We start from the raw sequence: 17,473 nt of genomic DNA, 5'->3' as shown, positions 1-17,473 counted from the left end.
TGGCTGTGTTACCTTTATAAATACAATATTTTAACCAAGTCAGAATAAAGGAAAAAACTGAAAAAAAGTTTCTGCGGATAAATATCCTTATTTGAAAAAAAAGTCTATTCATTCTCTTAAGGAGTTTTGATAATTATATCTTTCTAAGGAATCTAAAAGGAGTCATTCAGTTTTTCATTGAGTGTAATAATCAAACTCAAAGAGGATAAACTTAATCTCGGGAGGTTTGCATAACTGCAACCATTTTTCCTTTTTGGTATTTACAAAATATTCTGAATAGACCCCGGCCCAAAGTCATTTGATTTGGGAATACTTTAGTCTTAAAAACAGGCAGGCATACTGTTATTAACATTGTCATTATCCTTTCCGATAAGAAGTCATTTTGCATTCCACCGTCTCATGCTGGGATAATACAGAACTTAGGTCATACATTCTTAGAACAAATAAATTAGAAAAGGGTTTTAACTACGAATAGGTAGGAAATATTTTTTATTTACAATATTTTAAAAGAGCCATCCTGAGAATGGATTCTCCATACTATTTCAATTTCTGTTTGGGTGGTATGTGAACATTCATTTCTTCTTTTGACCCATGGAAACTGAAGACAAATTTCTTCATTCTCTGATTCTCTCTGTTGCCAATTTCTTTCTATATACGCATCTGTTCGAAAAGATGGCTATCAAAAATTCCATCTTTTTATCTATATTAAATTTTCATTTGAAACCCCAAGCCCCGCATTTCCTTCATGGACACATTGATTTGATTCGGAATGCCAACTTCATTTACCAAGTAATCACATGGTGAAAATCGAAATCTACACTGTACGTTTATGTTCAGTTAGATGACCAAAGCTTCTTATTTATCATAAACAGAGTTTATTTTTCCTTAAAATTAAGAGAATTACAGGTCTGAATACAAAGATATACTTTACATAATACATGCCAGGCCAGGCGTGGTGGCTCATGCCTGTAATCCCAGCACTTTGGGAGGCCAAGGTGGGCAGATCGCCTGAGCTCAGGAGTTCGAGACCACCCTGGGTAACATGGTGAAACCCTGTCTCTACTAAAATACAAAAAATTAGCCAGGCATAGTGGCGCGTGCCTGTAGCCCCAGCTACTCAGGAGGCTGAGGCACAGGAATCGCTTGAGCCCCAGAGTTGGAGGTTGCAGTGAGCCGAGATGGCACCACTGCACTCCAGCTTAGGCTACAGAGTGAGACTTCATCTCAAAATAAATAAATAAATAAATAAAAATAAAATAAAAATTAAAAATACACGCCAATCATCAGAATCTTCTATACCTCAGTTCTCACGTTGATTAAAATCCTATTTTGAGCTATTCCTTCAACCCACTGTAATTTTACCTATAATTTATAACTAAGTGAATGCCTTAGTGGGAAAGCAAATTATCTTAGATGTGAAAAGGCCAAATGGACTTCTATTTAGTTAGGAGCAATAATAGTGTTACTGTTATTAAAATGGCATGCGATCATCTGTGTCAAGTGCATTAGTTCAGTTGGAGCTCAAGCTTCTGACTTTAGAAGGCTGGGTCCCTATCATAAAAAGGAGAGTGAAAAAGTTAAAACCCTGTTAGTGAATATTCAGAAATATATCTGATAGCTGGCAGGACTGCTCATTCATCTACCCATTCATCCTTTCCCTCGCATTTTCCAGTTAGTGTGTGTGTGTGAATACGTATAGGATGAATGTGCGGGGCTTCCTTGAGAACAGACACCATGGAAGACAACAATCTTGATCTGTAGAGAAACAAAATCCTGCTATATGAAAGTTACAACACTCTGGGAGTCCTGTAGCTGTGCAGTGCATGCTCCGGGGTTGCTCTGACATATACCTGTGCCGATTAATGTGAGTTGGGAAGGGCGAAGTGATACAGACTGAAGAAACAGCATCTGCTACCTTAACTGACAACATGCAAACAGAACATTGCCAGGTCTGTAGGATCTGCAATAGCCAGGTCCTACACAGTCTGGTAAATTCCTCTGGGCCTGAGACTTGAAAAGGGACAGAAATAATACCTATCAATAAAGGATTACGCAGGGATTTGTGTACATTAGTAATCGCATTTTACCGAGGAAGAAACCGAGGCTCAGAGGTAGTAAGTAACTTGCCAAAGGTTTCATAGTTACATGTGATAAAACTGGAATGTACTCAGGTCTGTAAAATTCCAGTGCCATTGGTCTTTCCTTATCCCATACAGCCTCTTGAAAGTCAGCTTTCCAAGAAAGACATGCCATTAGAATTTACGTAATTGTCAAATATGGCAAGACTACCTCTAGAACGAAACACATGAAGTTACTGTTCCACTATTACTATGGAATTGGCAGTTAAATGGCTCTGTACTTTTAAATAATCTATATTGCTTTGGCTGCGAGCAGTGGCTCACGCCTACAATCCCAGCAATTTGGGAGGCTGAGGCAGGCAGATCACTTGAGGTCAGGAGTTTGAGACTAGCCTGGCCAACATGGTGAAACCCTGTCTCCACTAAAAATACAAAAAAAATTAGCCAGGTGTGGTGGTGCATGCCTGTAGTCCCAGCTACTTGGGAGGCTGAGGCAAGAGAATTGCTTGAACCTGGCAGGCAGAGGTTGCAGTGGGCCAAGATCGCACCACTGCACTCCAGCCTGGGTGACAGGGCAAGACTCTCTCAAAAAAATAAAAGTATATTGCTTTATACACAAAGTGTCAGTGACAGAAATTTGTGTTTCACTTAGGAACAGATGTTCCCATGCAAAAAGATGTACATTAATACATAATATATTAATATCTGAAACAAAGATATGGACTTTATAGCATTTATACATGATATAAATTATAGCACCCAGTCCAGCATAATTATAAAATCAATTTCATTTTCACAAAAAGTGAATTTGATTGTCTTATCTGACAAAAACAGAACAAGTAATTATTGAATTATGTCCTAAAATAGCAGGCAGATTGTAATAGGTCTACCACACCTAGACCATGAAAGACAGTAGGTTAGGCCCATAAGAAATAATGAAGAATTTTAATGAGAGAAGCAAAAGTAGGGTTAATACTTAATCAGGTGTAACGCAACTATGAAATTTTATAAATAAGGGTAGCAAAGAAGTCAACCTCATTTTTGCATTATTGATTGGAATTTTCTGGAGGAAGTCGTTAAATATTGTCCAGGTAGCTAATAAAGTTGACCTGGATTTGGAATGGTTGAATTTCATATTGCCTTGGAAAATGAATAATTTGCTTTGAATGAGTCAGGAAGGAAACTCCAACTTCTCTCAAAGCAAACCTTCACCTTGAAGGAGGAGCATATGGAGTCTTAGAGTCTTCAAAGAGGGGCTCACTCATCTTCTCTGTCAGTAGCTTTTCTTTCTGCAAGTTCTTCCTCGTTGCACATCTTACAGAGAAGCTTCGTTCTCTGTAAGTTCACCAAGAACTTGGTTCTCTCAAAGTTCACCAAGAAGCCCCCCTGGTTGGTCAAATCACAGAATGTTTTATGATTCTTATTGTATTGGACTTCTCTGGTGTATTTGCAACCTCACATTTCCCTTTGTGAAACTCTCAATTCTCCTGGCTTCTGTAACAGTCCCTTGCTGTGTTTTATTTTATTTTTCTGAGACAGGGTCTCACTCAGGCTTGAGTGCAGTCATGTGATCATGGCTCACTGCAGCCTCAACTCTTGGGCTCGACCCATCCTCCTACAACACTCTCCTGAGTAGCTGGGACTACAGGTGTGTATTACCACACTTGGCTAATTTTTTTTTTTTTTTTTTGAGACGGGGTTTCACTGTGGTCTTGATCTCCTGACCTCGTGATCCGCCCGCCTCGGCCTCCCAAAGTGCTGCGATTACAAGCATGAGCCACCGCGCCCGGCCACACTTGGCTAATTTTAAAAATTTTTTGTAGAGATGGGGACTCACTATGTTGCCTAGGCTGGTCTCGAACTCCTGGATTCAAGCTTTCCTCCTGCCATGTCCTCCCAAAGTGCTAGGATTACAGTTGTGGGCCACTGTGCCCAGCCCCCTTGCTGCGTTTTGCATGTCATTTCTCACATCACTTCTTCTCCACTGTGTTTGCAACTCTCTCACTCCTCCATTGTTCTTTAAATGTGGTGTGTCCTGAGGTTTCTGTCTGTAGCTCCCTGCTTTTCACCCTGGAATACTTACCAGTGCCAATCATTCTCATCTCTTGCAACTGATGAGTCCCAGATTGTCATATTTCATCCATGCTTGCCTTGCAAGTTTCAAATTCATTTATACAACTAACTCTTGGATACCTCAATCAGAGCAAGTTGAACTCATCTTTGTATCCTTGGCCTAAATAACTTCCTATTGCAGTGCCCTCTCATTTGATAGGATCACCAGCAACCCAGCTACTCATGCAAGCAATATGGAGTCATCCTTCTCTTTCTTGTCTATCACTAATTCTTGGCAGTATATCCTAATTTTTTCTTGAATATGTACTTCTCTCCATCCCTTTTATTGTCTCTTTCTGTTGGGCCCCACTATCTCTCACCAAGGCTATTATAAAAGTCTCTTAACATCCCCCTTACTTTTTGTATTTTCTTCCATACATTTTCCCTTCCCTCAGGAGAATGCTTAAAATATAAAATGGACTTTGTCCCCTCCTTACTTAAAACTTTTCAATTGCTTCCCATCTCTAAAAAGGTGTAAACTCCTTAATAAGGTGTAAAAGATATTTGATTATTTGTCATTGCCTATCTCCCTAGTCTTCTATTTTGTTCTTCTTGACTTTATATCCCAGAAAGGCTAAACAGATTTAGTGCTCCCTCCGCAAATTCATGCCCCTCTGTACTACTAATTAGTAGTACTACTACCTTTAAAACACACATACACACACACACACACACACACACACACACACACACACACACACAGAAGCATGAAGAAAAAATGGTGCATTAAAAAAATCTGGTGGCCTGGGAGAATGTGCCTGTAATTTTTGAAAAGAATTTCTGTGACACAAGTTTTTATATTTCATAAAGTAGGCTCAATTGGCAAATACAAATCCATCACCCATTCAACAAATATTAAACACCTACTAATACTGGCCAAATAATGTAAGCCAAAACGTATTTTTTGCTTTTTTTTTTTTTTTTTTTTTTTTTTGAGACAGAGTCTCTCTGTCGCCTAGGCTAGAGTGCAGTGGCACGATCTTGGCTCACTGCAACCTCAGCCCCCCAGGTTCAAGCGATTCTCCTGCCTCAGCCTCCTGAGTAGCTGGGATTACAGGCACACGCCACCGTACCCAGCTAATTTTTGTATTTTAAGTAGAGACGGGGTTTCACCACGTTGGTCAGGCTGGTCTCGAACTCTTGACCTCATGATCCACCCACCTTGGCCTCCCAAAGGGCTGGGATTACAGGCATAAGCCACCACACCTGGCCTATTTTTTTGCTATTTTAATGCATGAAATTTCAGTTATCTGTTTACAAAAATGCCTGGCAGCAATGACCAATATGGAGTTTTGTGAATTCAAATACAAGATCTATGTAATATAATTTTTACCGAAGGTATTAACCTAAAAAACAAAAACATGGGGCAGACAGGAGTATCACTCGTATAAAAAATGGTTCAGTGGGTTGGTGAGTCAAACTCTGACCTTTCATGTGTTCAGCCTTCTCTAGGGCAGAGGGAGCCATGGCCACGGGTATGAACAGCACCAGTCCATTACCAAGGTCATCCCTGAAACTCTGGTACATCCTGGCCCATCCAGACATAGTCCTCACTACATTGCCACGTACAGTGAGTCAGCTTTGGCTGAAATTTGAGTTTTCTGTCCCGGTCTGAACCTTGAAGCTGACTGGGGTATCTGAGGTCAGCAGACCTCACTGTGCAGAGCCCTGTCAACAAATGCACCTGCCACCTCTTTATCTACAATTTCTTCCTCCTGGCTTCTTGGGACTCTGGACTTCTTCACCAGAGTGAGGCTCCTTCTACCATTAACTCTCATTCAGTCCATAGTCCTATTGTCCACTCTGGTTTTGTGTAGGCCTGAGAAACTTGGGTTCATTTTGATAGATGTCTTTTGATTGTGTAAAGTTGATATAACTGATAAAAACATTGAGGAAATTTACCCATGCCATGGCAAGATGGAATTTCCAAACTGGAGACTTCTGTATTGCTACTTTGTAAGTGATATGTATGATGGTCTGTTTACAAGTACTCTGGAAATCTTGTGCAGTGTGAGTTATTCTGCAGGAATAACATATTCTGCCATGTGAGATGAATCAGCTCTCCAAGGGTGACAGGCACAGAGGAAACCATGTATTCCCTGGTGCCTCAGATGAAATGATTCACCTTGCATGTGTGAGGAGTTTTATTTCCAGGGAGTGGTTTCTTTACCATGGTGCAGGCATGGATTTTTGTTTTTCCTTTCAAAAAATATCCTTTGACTTTTAAAGCATGCATCTTAGTATTTCCTTTGGCAGAGAGCTAAAGTGTGACAGCATCAGAGGATAAAATAGGACATTATTTTTGCACTGTTTTGAATTATAGAGGCCATGGTACTTGTTAGAAATGGAGGGAGGGGCAGCCCAAAGCATATTTATGAAGCACTTAACATTTACTCAGTGAGATCCATCCCATGGTCTGGAAACTCTGGGAACTAATGTATCCAAAAGAGAGACAATTTTAGCTTTCAAAAGGCTAGTTAATTTACTAAATTCGGTCTGTGACCAATCTCTCTTGAGAAGAGTCCAGTGCAGTGGGCCAAATCTCGTGGGCAATACCCGGGAGTGCATGAGATTGTGAATTCAACTGAGAAAGTTGTATTTGGAAATGGCTTATATCAAACCTGGAAATGAAAAGTTTGGAAGTGTCACATTAAAGTGGACGAAACAATGGACTAGACATTCAGAGGCTTGCATCTCAGTTCCACCTCGATCCCTAATGGGCCTACTGACATCAGCAAGCCATCCGTTTCCTTACCTGTAAAAATAGACACAACATTTTCCAAACTTTTTTTTTTTTTTCAAATGAAAGCTTATACCTAAGTCTAATTTATAAAGTAGCTAAAGACAGAACCATTCTCTTGGAAACTGCAAGCTAGAGCCAGGGCTGTGGCCAGTGATACTTCATTCTTCTCCCCTCCACAGCCGTCATCTCACCACCATGATATGCCAAGCAGAGGGCAACGTAAACATTTTGGAGAGATGGTAGCTGAGGTCTCTGAAGTTCTAATTTTCACACAGGGAACCCTGTTTTGCTTGATGGGACACCCACAGAAGCATCAGTGTTAAAAGAGGAATTCGTACCTGAAGATTTTACGTGAAAAAGTAGCATGGGTTATTTTAATGCAACCTCTGAATGATGTTGCAAGAGAGTTCGTAGGACAATTTGAACATAAGCTTTAAGCTCATAATAAACTTTGAAAGCTCTACCTTTCCTGTGGCCATTTCGATGCCCCTCCTTTTTGTAAGCACACAGCAGTTTCTAGTCTGCCCTGCACTTTTATATGTGTTATCTCACCTGTGAGCATCTGAACAACCTCACTGTTTCACACTGTCCTGACTGAAGGCAGTTTGAGAGGAGCCTTCAGTATCTTTCAAAGTTTTCTTTCTTATAAAGAAAAGGGAAGAAGGTTACTATCTGAAGAAACAAGACATTCCACTTGCCAGTGTCAACCTTGAACCTGTAAACAAATGGTCTTGACAAAATGGTCTCTTCACCCTAGCTTAGTCCCATGAATAGAAGGTCTTGCATGTTTATAGAGTGTCCATCTTATGCCCTGGATTTGGGCATCCATTGCTTGTGTATTTAAGGATGTCAATGGTCCTAAACCTCATCCTCCTGTTTTCTCTTCTTTAATTTCAAGGGCTATGAGGAGAAAAGGGAGATAAGGAAAGAGACTGACGTGGGGGGAGAAAGTGCCTCTATGACAGAGATAGAGAATGGGTCAGCTTAAATCACTATGAAGCCTGTCTAAACAGTTTAGAATTTTGAAAGAAACTGGAAACATTCAGCAGTTACGTACTCACTCTCTGTATCCTCCCCCACAAAAATGTGGTGGTAATGTTATAAAGACAGGAATCAATTTAAAAATGAGAGATGAGCTGACAATGAAATATGAATGAGAAGTGCGAATTTGAGGGAAATATTACACTGTTAAAAAACCCATAACATGAAGCTTAGGGTGAGGTATTTATATTTATTACTAGATACAAAAATTTATTTTCCTACCACTCTATTTCCTTAAAAGGAAGTAAATTCAGCCACATGACAACTGGTCCCATTCACGAATGACAGTTACTTCATATTTTGATTTCTAACTTTTTTTTTTTAGTCCCTAAATTACATTTTTAGTGTTTCTTTTTGTTCTGCTCCTTTGACCTAGCCTGGAAAATCTGGAGAACATTTATTTCTTTTTCTTTTTACTCCAGAAAGCCTTTACAATTTTCTTTTATAAACTTGAAGTATAAAAATAATGATATTTTAAAAACATACGGATAAAGGACATTTTCATTTGCAGTAAGACAATATAGTCATAATTAAAATCCATAGTTCAAGGAACTTTAACTTTTATCCTTTTAAAAAAATTAAGTGGCCAGGCACAGTGGCTCATGGCTGTAAATCTCAGCACTTCGAGAGGCTGAGGCATGAGGATTGCTTGAGCCCAGGAGTTCAAGACCAGCCCAAGCAACATAGCAAGACACTGACTCCACTAAAAAAAAAAAAAAAAAAAAAAATTAGCCAGGTGTGGTGGCATGCACCTGTAGTCCCAGCTACTGGGGAGGCTGAGGAGGGAGGATCACTTGAGCCCAGGAGTTGGAGCTTACAGTGAGCTGTGACTGTGCCACTGCAATCAAGCCTGCATGACAGAGCAGATTTTGTCTCAAATACAAATAAATAAATAAATAATAATCAAGTGGTTTATAATACTTAGAAATTTTATATCATTTATCATATATAGAAGGACTTGTAAATTTATAGACTGTATATTTTATGGCCTAGACTCAGGCATCCAATGCTCATTGACAACAAATGCAGTTCCTGACAAGGGCATTGCTAGTCTAGAGCTAACAGAGCATGCAGCCAATGTACCCAATGTTTGGGGATCTACTCTAGAGGTGTAGAGAGTTGATGCAGCTTCCAAAAGCTGTTTTGTTCTTCATCTATTGTCTGTGTACTGCAATAATCTCTTGCTCATGTGCTAATATTAAATGTTTTGTTATTTAATGTGTCCTTTAAAAATTGATAAAAGCAAATCTCACTAAATATTTATATGGCAGCTAATACATATAGCACAAAGAAACTTCAGTATTCTATCTGTTCTGGTGTTTTAATCCCAAAGCAATTTAGAAATAAGTTTTGGCAGCTAAGGAAAATCATACACCGATTACAGGAATCTGGTATAGTGCAAATGAGCACTAGAAGACTATTCCTCAACCTTATGTAACAATATATTGGTGATGTTTTATACAGAATTTAAAATAAAATAGCTTTCTTTTCCAAGATAATTTTTGTGTTATAGCTACAAACTGATCTTTTTTTAAAACAGTATTTCAAGCCAGTTCCTCTTTAAAGTGATCTTTATTTTCCAATATGAAGTGTTCCATAGCCCAGAGAGCTAACTCTTATTAAATGCTTACTATGTGTCAGACACTGTTCTTGGCTTGTTATGTATTTTCTCTCATTTAATTTTACAATGACCTTAAGAGGCAGGGATTTTTATTACTGGCATTTAACTAACTTGCTGAAAGTCATGCAGATAGAGATGGGTGAGGATAAGATTTGAACCCCGGCAGTTTGACTTCAGAACCACTATAGTAAGTCACTACATGGTACTTCACAGATTAAGGCCAGAGCTAGATAATCTCTTTAGGCATGACACAGAAAAACACTACACAACTATGATTGAAATGTTTACTTCATCTCAAACTCTGTTTCCTCCATCTTAAATTATTAAGGCTTAATAATGAAAGAAAACAAATTATGTATATGATACGGTTTGGCAGTGTCCCCACCCAAATCTCATTTGAATTGTAGCTCTCATAATCCCCATGTGTCATGGGAAGGATGCGGTGGGAGGTAATTGAATCATGGGGATGGTTTTTTCCCATGCTGTCCTCATGACAGTCAATAAATCTCACGAGATCTGATGGTTTTATAAAGGGCAGTTCCCCTGCATATGCACTCTTGCCTGCCACCATGTAAGACATGCCTTTGCTCCTCCTTTACCTTCTGCCATGATTGTGAGGCCTCCCCAGCCCTGTGGAACTGTGAGTCCATTAAACTTCTTTTTCTTTATAAATTACCCAGTCTCAGGTACTTCTTTATAGCAGCATAAAAATGGACTAATACAGTATGACTTTCTGTAACAAAGAATCATCATCTGGGAAGCAATATTGATATTTACAAAAACTACTTAAGCTTTCCAGATTACTACAATGTCTGATGTTTTTCTGAAACTGGAGTTTTCTAGAGTGGATGGAGCTTGTTCATCACCAAGGGTACCACTCTAGTACAGCCCTCTTTACCTTCTATTTTGGCCACAACGATACAACATTTTGCCATATCAAAAAAAAAAAAACCTCAAAATATGTTGGGAATCTGTAGAGATAATACACAGAGAGATGACTCCAACATATGGGCCTTTCTCTAGGTTCTGAAGTAGTCAGGGGAGACCCAGAAGACCACTGCTGGGCTAGAAGATCCACTTGTAAACTGGATGTTAAAAGACCCCAAAATGTCTTCCATAAAGTCTAGCATCCCCCTGAGGAATCTCATCTGCATAAATGTCAGGCACTTTATGAATCCGGAACTCGAGCAGGTTCTCTGAGTTCCCTGGATCATGGACATTTAGCACTAGATGGCACCTTGGGAATTAGCTTGTCTAACTCTTCATCATTTTGCCAATGAGGAAATCAAAGGACAAAGAGATTATGAGTTTGCATGATGTCCCAGAGACTGCCAGTGATAACACTACAATGGGAAGCAGGTTCTCTGGCTCTAATTTCAGGATTTTACAATGAACTGAGTTGGACTTCATTCCAAGCACAGCCACTGACCTTTTAGATAGCTAGTTGTGAGTCAACGACTCTTCTCTCTGTCCTTATTGGCAGTAATTCTGGGCAGAGGTTGTTACCCTGACTTACAGTTATCTGGTCATGCAGCTGAATGCTCAACACCCTATCAAGTAGCAGCAGAGAACTAAAAAAAAAAAAAAAATTCAATACTACATGCAATATTACTAGATGTTATTTTAATGTTCTTGACTGTAACATTGGAGAATATTGCTTATTGATAAATACAAATGTAACTAAAATCTCATTTTTACCCATATCTTTAAGAAGCATGGATGGAGAAAAACATGATATAAAACACCTCTTCATTTTTTTTTACCTTACTATCAATTTAAATGTAGATTTTGGGGAAATATTATATATTTTGTTTGTGAAATTATTTGCATTAAACCAATGATAGTGTTCAATAAGTCCTACTTGCAAAGAAAGAACAAAAAAAGACATGTTGAGCAGTTTCTACAGTTCTGAGAGTTGGCATGCATGTTCACGCTAGTGCCTGCCAAGCCTGGGTGTGGCATCCTACAGGTAACATGACATACCAGGAGCAGCTGCAACAACAGCACCAACAAAAGCAACAGGTGTTGTTGGGCCTCTGGTTTCCAGGCGCTTGAGACACGGCAGGTGTTCCTTCATTTTGGGACTGCTGCCTTTTTCGCATTTCAGCTACTTCAGGACCCAGTTGGCTGAAAGAGATAAAAAAAAAATTGGGTATGAAAAAAGCAATAAGGATAAGTTGCCTATGCTGAAGGAAGTCTCATTTCACTAAGGGAGGAGGGAGGTAATTTAAGAAAAGGTAAAACAAGGAAGCTTGAGAAGTCAAACTAAAAATTCTCAGGAAAACTTTTTAGAAGAATATACTAAAAACTTTGGGGAGGAACGTCTACCTTGATCTGCTGCATCAAATTATAGCAACAAAGTTACCATGTAATCAAGATTGTTGGTAAAGTAAATATGATAAGGTTTGAAAATTTATTTTTAACTTCCTTCTTTACTCAACAATGATTAAATCTGCCTTTTCTATGGACACCATTCAGTGATTATAGAGGGTGTATGTAACTCGTTTTTCCACTAATGTTTACAGTAAGGTAAATTGAGCTTTATAAATGATTGTTGCATGGTTTCTAACTACATAAGAGTATGAGGAAGATCAAGTTTATTCTTGGCGCCCTCTCACTTCCTTTGAAACACAATATCCTTTGGCACTTTTGACTCATCCTCCAGAGGCCTAACCTTAATAACATTACCAAAAGGCCTGATCTTCTGTGAGGTGTCAGTGTTGCAAAGGCATTAGCTTCTCTTCTTCCATCCCCCAACTTTATTTTTATTTAACAGAGACTTGGGGGAAAATAAAAGTCATCAAATTCAGGGGAATTACTCTGGTGGAATTTATGTATCATGGCAGATAAAATAAATATTGGGATACAGAATGTCCTATCTATGATCTTATAAATGAGGCCAAATGAGTTGCTACCTATTTATAGGACCAATCCTGATCTAAGACTGTATTGAGGATTAAAATAAAAAGTTTTGTCTTTGAGTAATATCAAATGTAGCATGAACTCTTAGAAAAAGTAATGCAATCTACTGAATGATGTTTTTCATAAATATGCAATGTATGTAAATCATACACATATATTGTCAAACGTGTGGCTGAGAGCAGTACTTAAAACTATAAAGTGCTTCGGTTATTTTGGCATTATGAGCTCATTATTTTACAATTATATTTTCAGTTCTGAATACAATGATAAACCACTTTAAAAAATACTGTATTCTTGAAAACCAGATAAACATATTTTTCGACCAGAAACAGAGTAGAAAACCACAGTGGTAGGTAAATGGGGCCTAAAGCCACAGTAATTATGCTATTCAGATATTGAAACAGAAGCGGGCAACAGTCCCACACTCCAGTGAGGTGTCAGATGCTCCCCTATGAGGAGTGGGAATCTGATTCCAGGTTGCCTGCATAAAATCAGGGGCTGTGATTGTGCCATTCATAAAAAGGTACTGAAAAAACAATTTCTACTATTCAGTGATGCCGAGTTGCAGAAAGGATAGGATGCAGAGAAAGCCATCCAGATTAGACTTCAGCCAATCAGCTTATTTGTTCAGTGACTGGGTCAGGGAATTTTCCAAAATCACTGCCAGATGGCAGGGAATTCTGAGATACTGATAAAAGAGCTGCTTCAAGACTAAGGGTCTTACAGGATTAGTGGAAACAAATGAAAAGCATTACATTATGAAGAGTAAGTGACAGTAAGAAATACATCTCTCACTCAATGTGTTACCTGAAAGCAAAAATCCATATTAACACCAGAAAACAGACAACCAACTCAACAATTAGGAGATTAATATATTCCTGATCAAATGCTAATAACAGAATCACCTAAAATTAGTTTAACAAACATATATTTAAGATAAACAATGTGATAAAGAATACAATTTAAAAGGGAGAACAATAAATTATAAAACATATCTGACTTCCCCTTTTCCAATTTGGATGCCTTTTGGATACTTGCACCTCCATGTTTATTGCAGCACTATTCACAATAGCCAAGATATGGAATCAACCAAGGTGTCCAAAACCAGATTAATGAATAAAGAAAATGCGGTATATATACATCATGGAATACTAATTTAGCCATTAAAAAGAAATGAACTCCTGTCATTCACAGCAACATGGATGGAACTGGAAGATATTATATTAAGTGAAATAAGCAAGGAACAGAAGTTAAATACCACATATTCTCACTCATATGTAGAAGTTTAAAAAAACATTGATTTCATAGAAGTAAAAAGAAGGACATAGCATACCAGAGGCTGGGAAGGGTAGGAGTAAGGGAGGGATATGGATACATTTTTTAAGGGATATAAAATGGCAGCTAGATAGGAGGAATAAGTTATAGTGTTCTACATCACTGTAGGATGACTAAAGTTAACAATAATATATAGTTTCAAATAGCTGGAAAGAGGATCTTGAAAATTCCTAACACAGAGTAACGATAAATGTTTAAGATGATGAATATGCTAACGACCCTGACCTTATCACTCTACATTTTATGTACTGGAACATCATTATGTACCCCATGAATATGTACAATTATTATTTGTCAATTAAAATAAATAATAAAATAAAATAAATTATAAAACAAAAATTGGCAAATATGAAATAAGAAAAGACATAATGGGAATGTAAAAACAAACACAAATAGCTATTAAAAGATTTACACATAATCATTTCTTTCCCAAACAATCCCAAAGATGGTGCCAAGGAATATACTCAGAATTCAGCAAAGAGCGATGGAAAGCTAAAACATGAAAGGAGAATTGAGATAAGCAGACCAGTAACATTGAAAGGCCCCACTATATACCCAACAAGACTTTCTTCATAAGGGGAGAAATAATGGATTGTCAGCAAAGTCATAATATTTTAAGGAAAATTGGCCAAGAACTCCCTAGAATTGGAAGAAAACAAAACAGAACAAAGCCTCACATATAGGAGTATACCACATGCTGAGTAGGATGAATAAAAATAAAAATAAATCTACACTTAAAATAGTAAAAACACATCTAGAAGATAAAAGACAAAAGCTGAATTACCCACACACAAGTAACCCTTTGCTTGCCAGTGGACTTTCCATGAGCAATAGTAGATGCTGAAGATGGTGGGCAATGGAGTTATGTGTTCCAAGTGCTGAGGGATAATAATCATCCTACAATTTTATATGCAGCTAAACAAAAATTCGAGAGTGAAGATCATTTCTGATAAACTCACTGAGTTGATTACTCAAATATTTGCTGGAACCTACTTCAGTCAGAAGAAAACAAAATTAGAGGGAAGGGGTAGAATACAAGAAACAAGAACTGAAACTGGTAAAATAGGATGCTGAACTTAATGACCTGGCTAAAATAAAAGTCTACATTTCTCTGTTTAGATACAGTCAATAATTAAATTTAAGACTACATCAATTACAAAAATGGGTGGGCTGACCTAACCCTCTAATGAAAAAGATTTTGTAGACATCTCAATGTCCCCATGTTATTAAGTCCAAGAGTTATTTTGCCATCTCCTTCTGGGCCAACAGCATTTTACACTACAATGGACAGAATTTGCCCTTCCAAAATCTATTTGTTGAAGTCCAAACCCCAATTGTGATGGTAATAAAAGCTGGGGCCTTTGGGAGGTAATTAGCTCATGATAGCTGAACTCTCATGAATGGGATTAGTGCCCTTATAAGAAGAGGCCAGGGAACTGGATTGCTTTTTCCCACCATGTGAGGATACAGAAAGACAATCTTCTCCAACCAGGAAGCAGGCCCTCACCAGACACCAAATAGGCCACCACCTTGATCTTATACTTCCCAGCCACCAAAACTGTGAAAAACAAATTTACGTAGTTTTTAAGCTACCCAACTATGATGCTTTGTCTATAGTAGTCCAAACTGACTATTTTAACTCCACCCTCTTTGAAATACTTTCTTCTCTTGCCTCCTGGGCACCACACTCACCTGTCTGCTTTCTCATCACTTCTTTGCAGTCTATTTTCTTGTTTCTTTTTCATCTTCCTCGCTTCCAAATTTTGAATGGCCACAATGTTCTGTCTTTCTTCTCTATCACTTCTTTGATGAACTCATTGAGACTTTTTTGGGTCTACCAGCTTTCTGTACAAAATCCTCAAATTTACATGCCCAGTGAAGATAATTTTCCTGAATTCAGGATGCATATATCCAACTACCTACTCAATATCTTCACTTGGCTTTCTCAAACTTAACATGCTCTAGTCTGCCCTCATTATCTTTTCCCAAAAACATGTTCTTCCCACAGTTTCTCCAATTTTACTGAATGAAAAGCCTCATCCTTCTCATTTTTCACACCAAAAAATCCTGGACTCATCCTTGACTCCTCTATTTCATCTGAATGTCACATCAGCAGATCAGCAAATGTGAGACTTCTTAACTGGTATCCGCTACCCATCTTCTGTTTCTACCACCTCCTATCTCCCTCTATTACAATTCCATTTTATTCTATTCTCAAGACAGCAGCCAGTATGAGCTTTTCAAACCTAAGTCAGATAATTTCAGGAAAGACTCTTCCATTCAAATCCAATCCAAAACTTCCAGTGGCTTACCATCTTATTCAGAATGAAGTTCTTACAGTCTGCTTTTTTGTTACTCCCCTGAATGTATCTCCTTTTCTCTGCCTCTTGTTCTGTTTCAATCACAACGGCCTCCTTGCTGCTCCTCAGCCATGCTTGGTACAATTACGTGTCAAGACCTTTGCATTTGTTCCACACTTGGGGTTTCACTCCTTCAAGTATTTACTGAAATGTTACATTCTCCTTGAAGCCTTCATGACCATCTTATTTAAAAATGAACTCCCTCACCCCATCCCCAGTATGATCTTTTACCCTTTCCTGTTTAACTTGTCTCCATATAATGTATCATCACTAGTCATACTACAAGTTTTACCTGTTTGTTTGTCTAACCAAGTAGCCAATAAATTTGATGAAGGTAGACACTTTTGTCTGTTTTGTTCACTGTTGTAACAATGCTTGGCACATACTAGGTACACAAATATTTGTAGAATGGTGAATTTTACAGCATTCCTATTAATGATAAGAAGAAAACAATAAAGTCTATATACCCAACATTCAAAATTTTTTATTTTGCAGCCAATGTAACAAAATTAGAAAAAATAAATAAAAATTGGAAAAGAAAATACAAATTTTACTATTTACAAATGATATGGTTATCAACATAAAACTCCAAGAGATTTGGCAGATAAGTATTAGAGGCAGTTCAAGAGGGATGCCAGTTTAAGCTTTAAAATATCATATACTTCTAATACACTAGCAACAACGAATTTGAATATATAAAAGAAACAAAGGCATAGTTCAAATCAATAGCAAAACCAAAACAGTAACTGTTAATATTTATAACAAAAATTGTATAAGCACTTTATAGAAATACTACAAAACTTTATCAAAAAACATAAAATAAGACCTGAATACAGAGTTAGGTTATTTTCTCAAGTGGGAAGACCAAAATCTTAATTGTCCTCAATTATTTTATAAATTCAAGGCCGGGTGCAGTGGCTCACACCTGTAATCTCAGCACTTTGGGAGGCCGAGGCAGGCAGATCATGAGGTCAGGAGATCGAGACTATCCTGGCTAACATGGTGAAACCCCGTCTCTACTAAAAATACAAAAAATTAGCCGGGCGTGGTGGCGGGCACCTGTAGTCTCAGCTACTCGGGAGGCTGAGACAGGAGAATGGTGTGAACCCAGGAGGTGGAGCTTGCAGTGAGCCAAGATCACAATACTGCACTCCAGCCTGGGTGACAGAGGGAGACTCTTTCTCAAGATAATAAATAAATAAATAAATAAATAAATTCAATGTGATTGCAGTAAAAATTCTAATTCAATCATTCATGGAAC

The 17,473-nt window shown here is 38.1% G+C and overlaps 1 protein-coding gene across 1 annotated transcript in view; it reads right to left on the bottom strand.

Annotated features, from left to right (window-relative positions):
• Nucleotides 1-17,473, bottom strand: part of LOC116463171 (regulator of G-protein signaling 17) — a 120,530-nt gene that overhangs the window by 23,648 nt on the left and 79,409 nt on the right. The window contains exon 2 of the mRNA XM_032146157.2: nt 11,579-11,722. Coding sequence (XP_032002048.1) covers nt 11,579-11,697 — 119 coding nt within the window. The 5' untranslated portion in view covers nt 11,698-11,722. The remainder of the gene's footprint in view (nt 1-11,578; nt 11,723-17,473) is intronic.

This window comes from Hylobates moloch, unplaced genomic scaffold (genome assembly GCF_009828535.3).
Source record: "Hylobates moloch isolate HMO894 unplaced genomic scaffold, HMol_V3 SCAFFOLD_28, whole genome shotgun sequence".
In the NCBI taxonomy this organism is placed as follows: Eukaryota; Metazoa; Chordata; class Mammalia; order Primates; family Hylobatidae; genus Hylobates; species Hylobates moloch.
The sequence above is the reverse complement of the archived record's forward strand: the minus strand, read 5'-3'. Positions and strand labels throughout refer to the sequence as shown.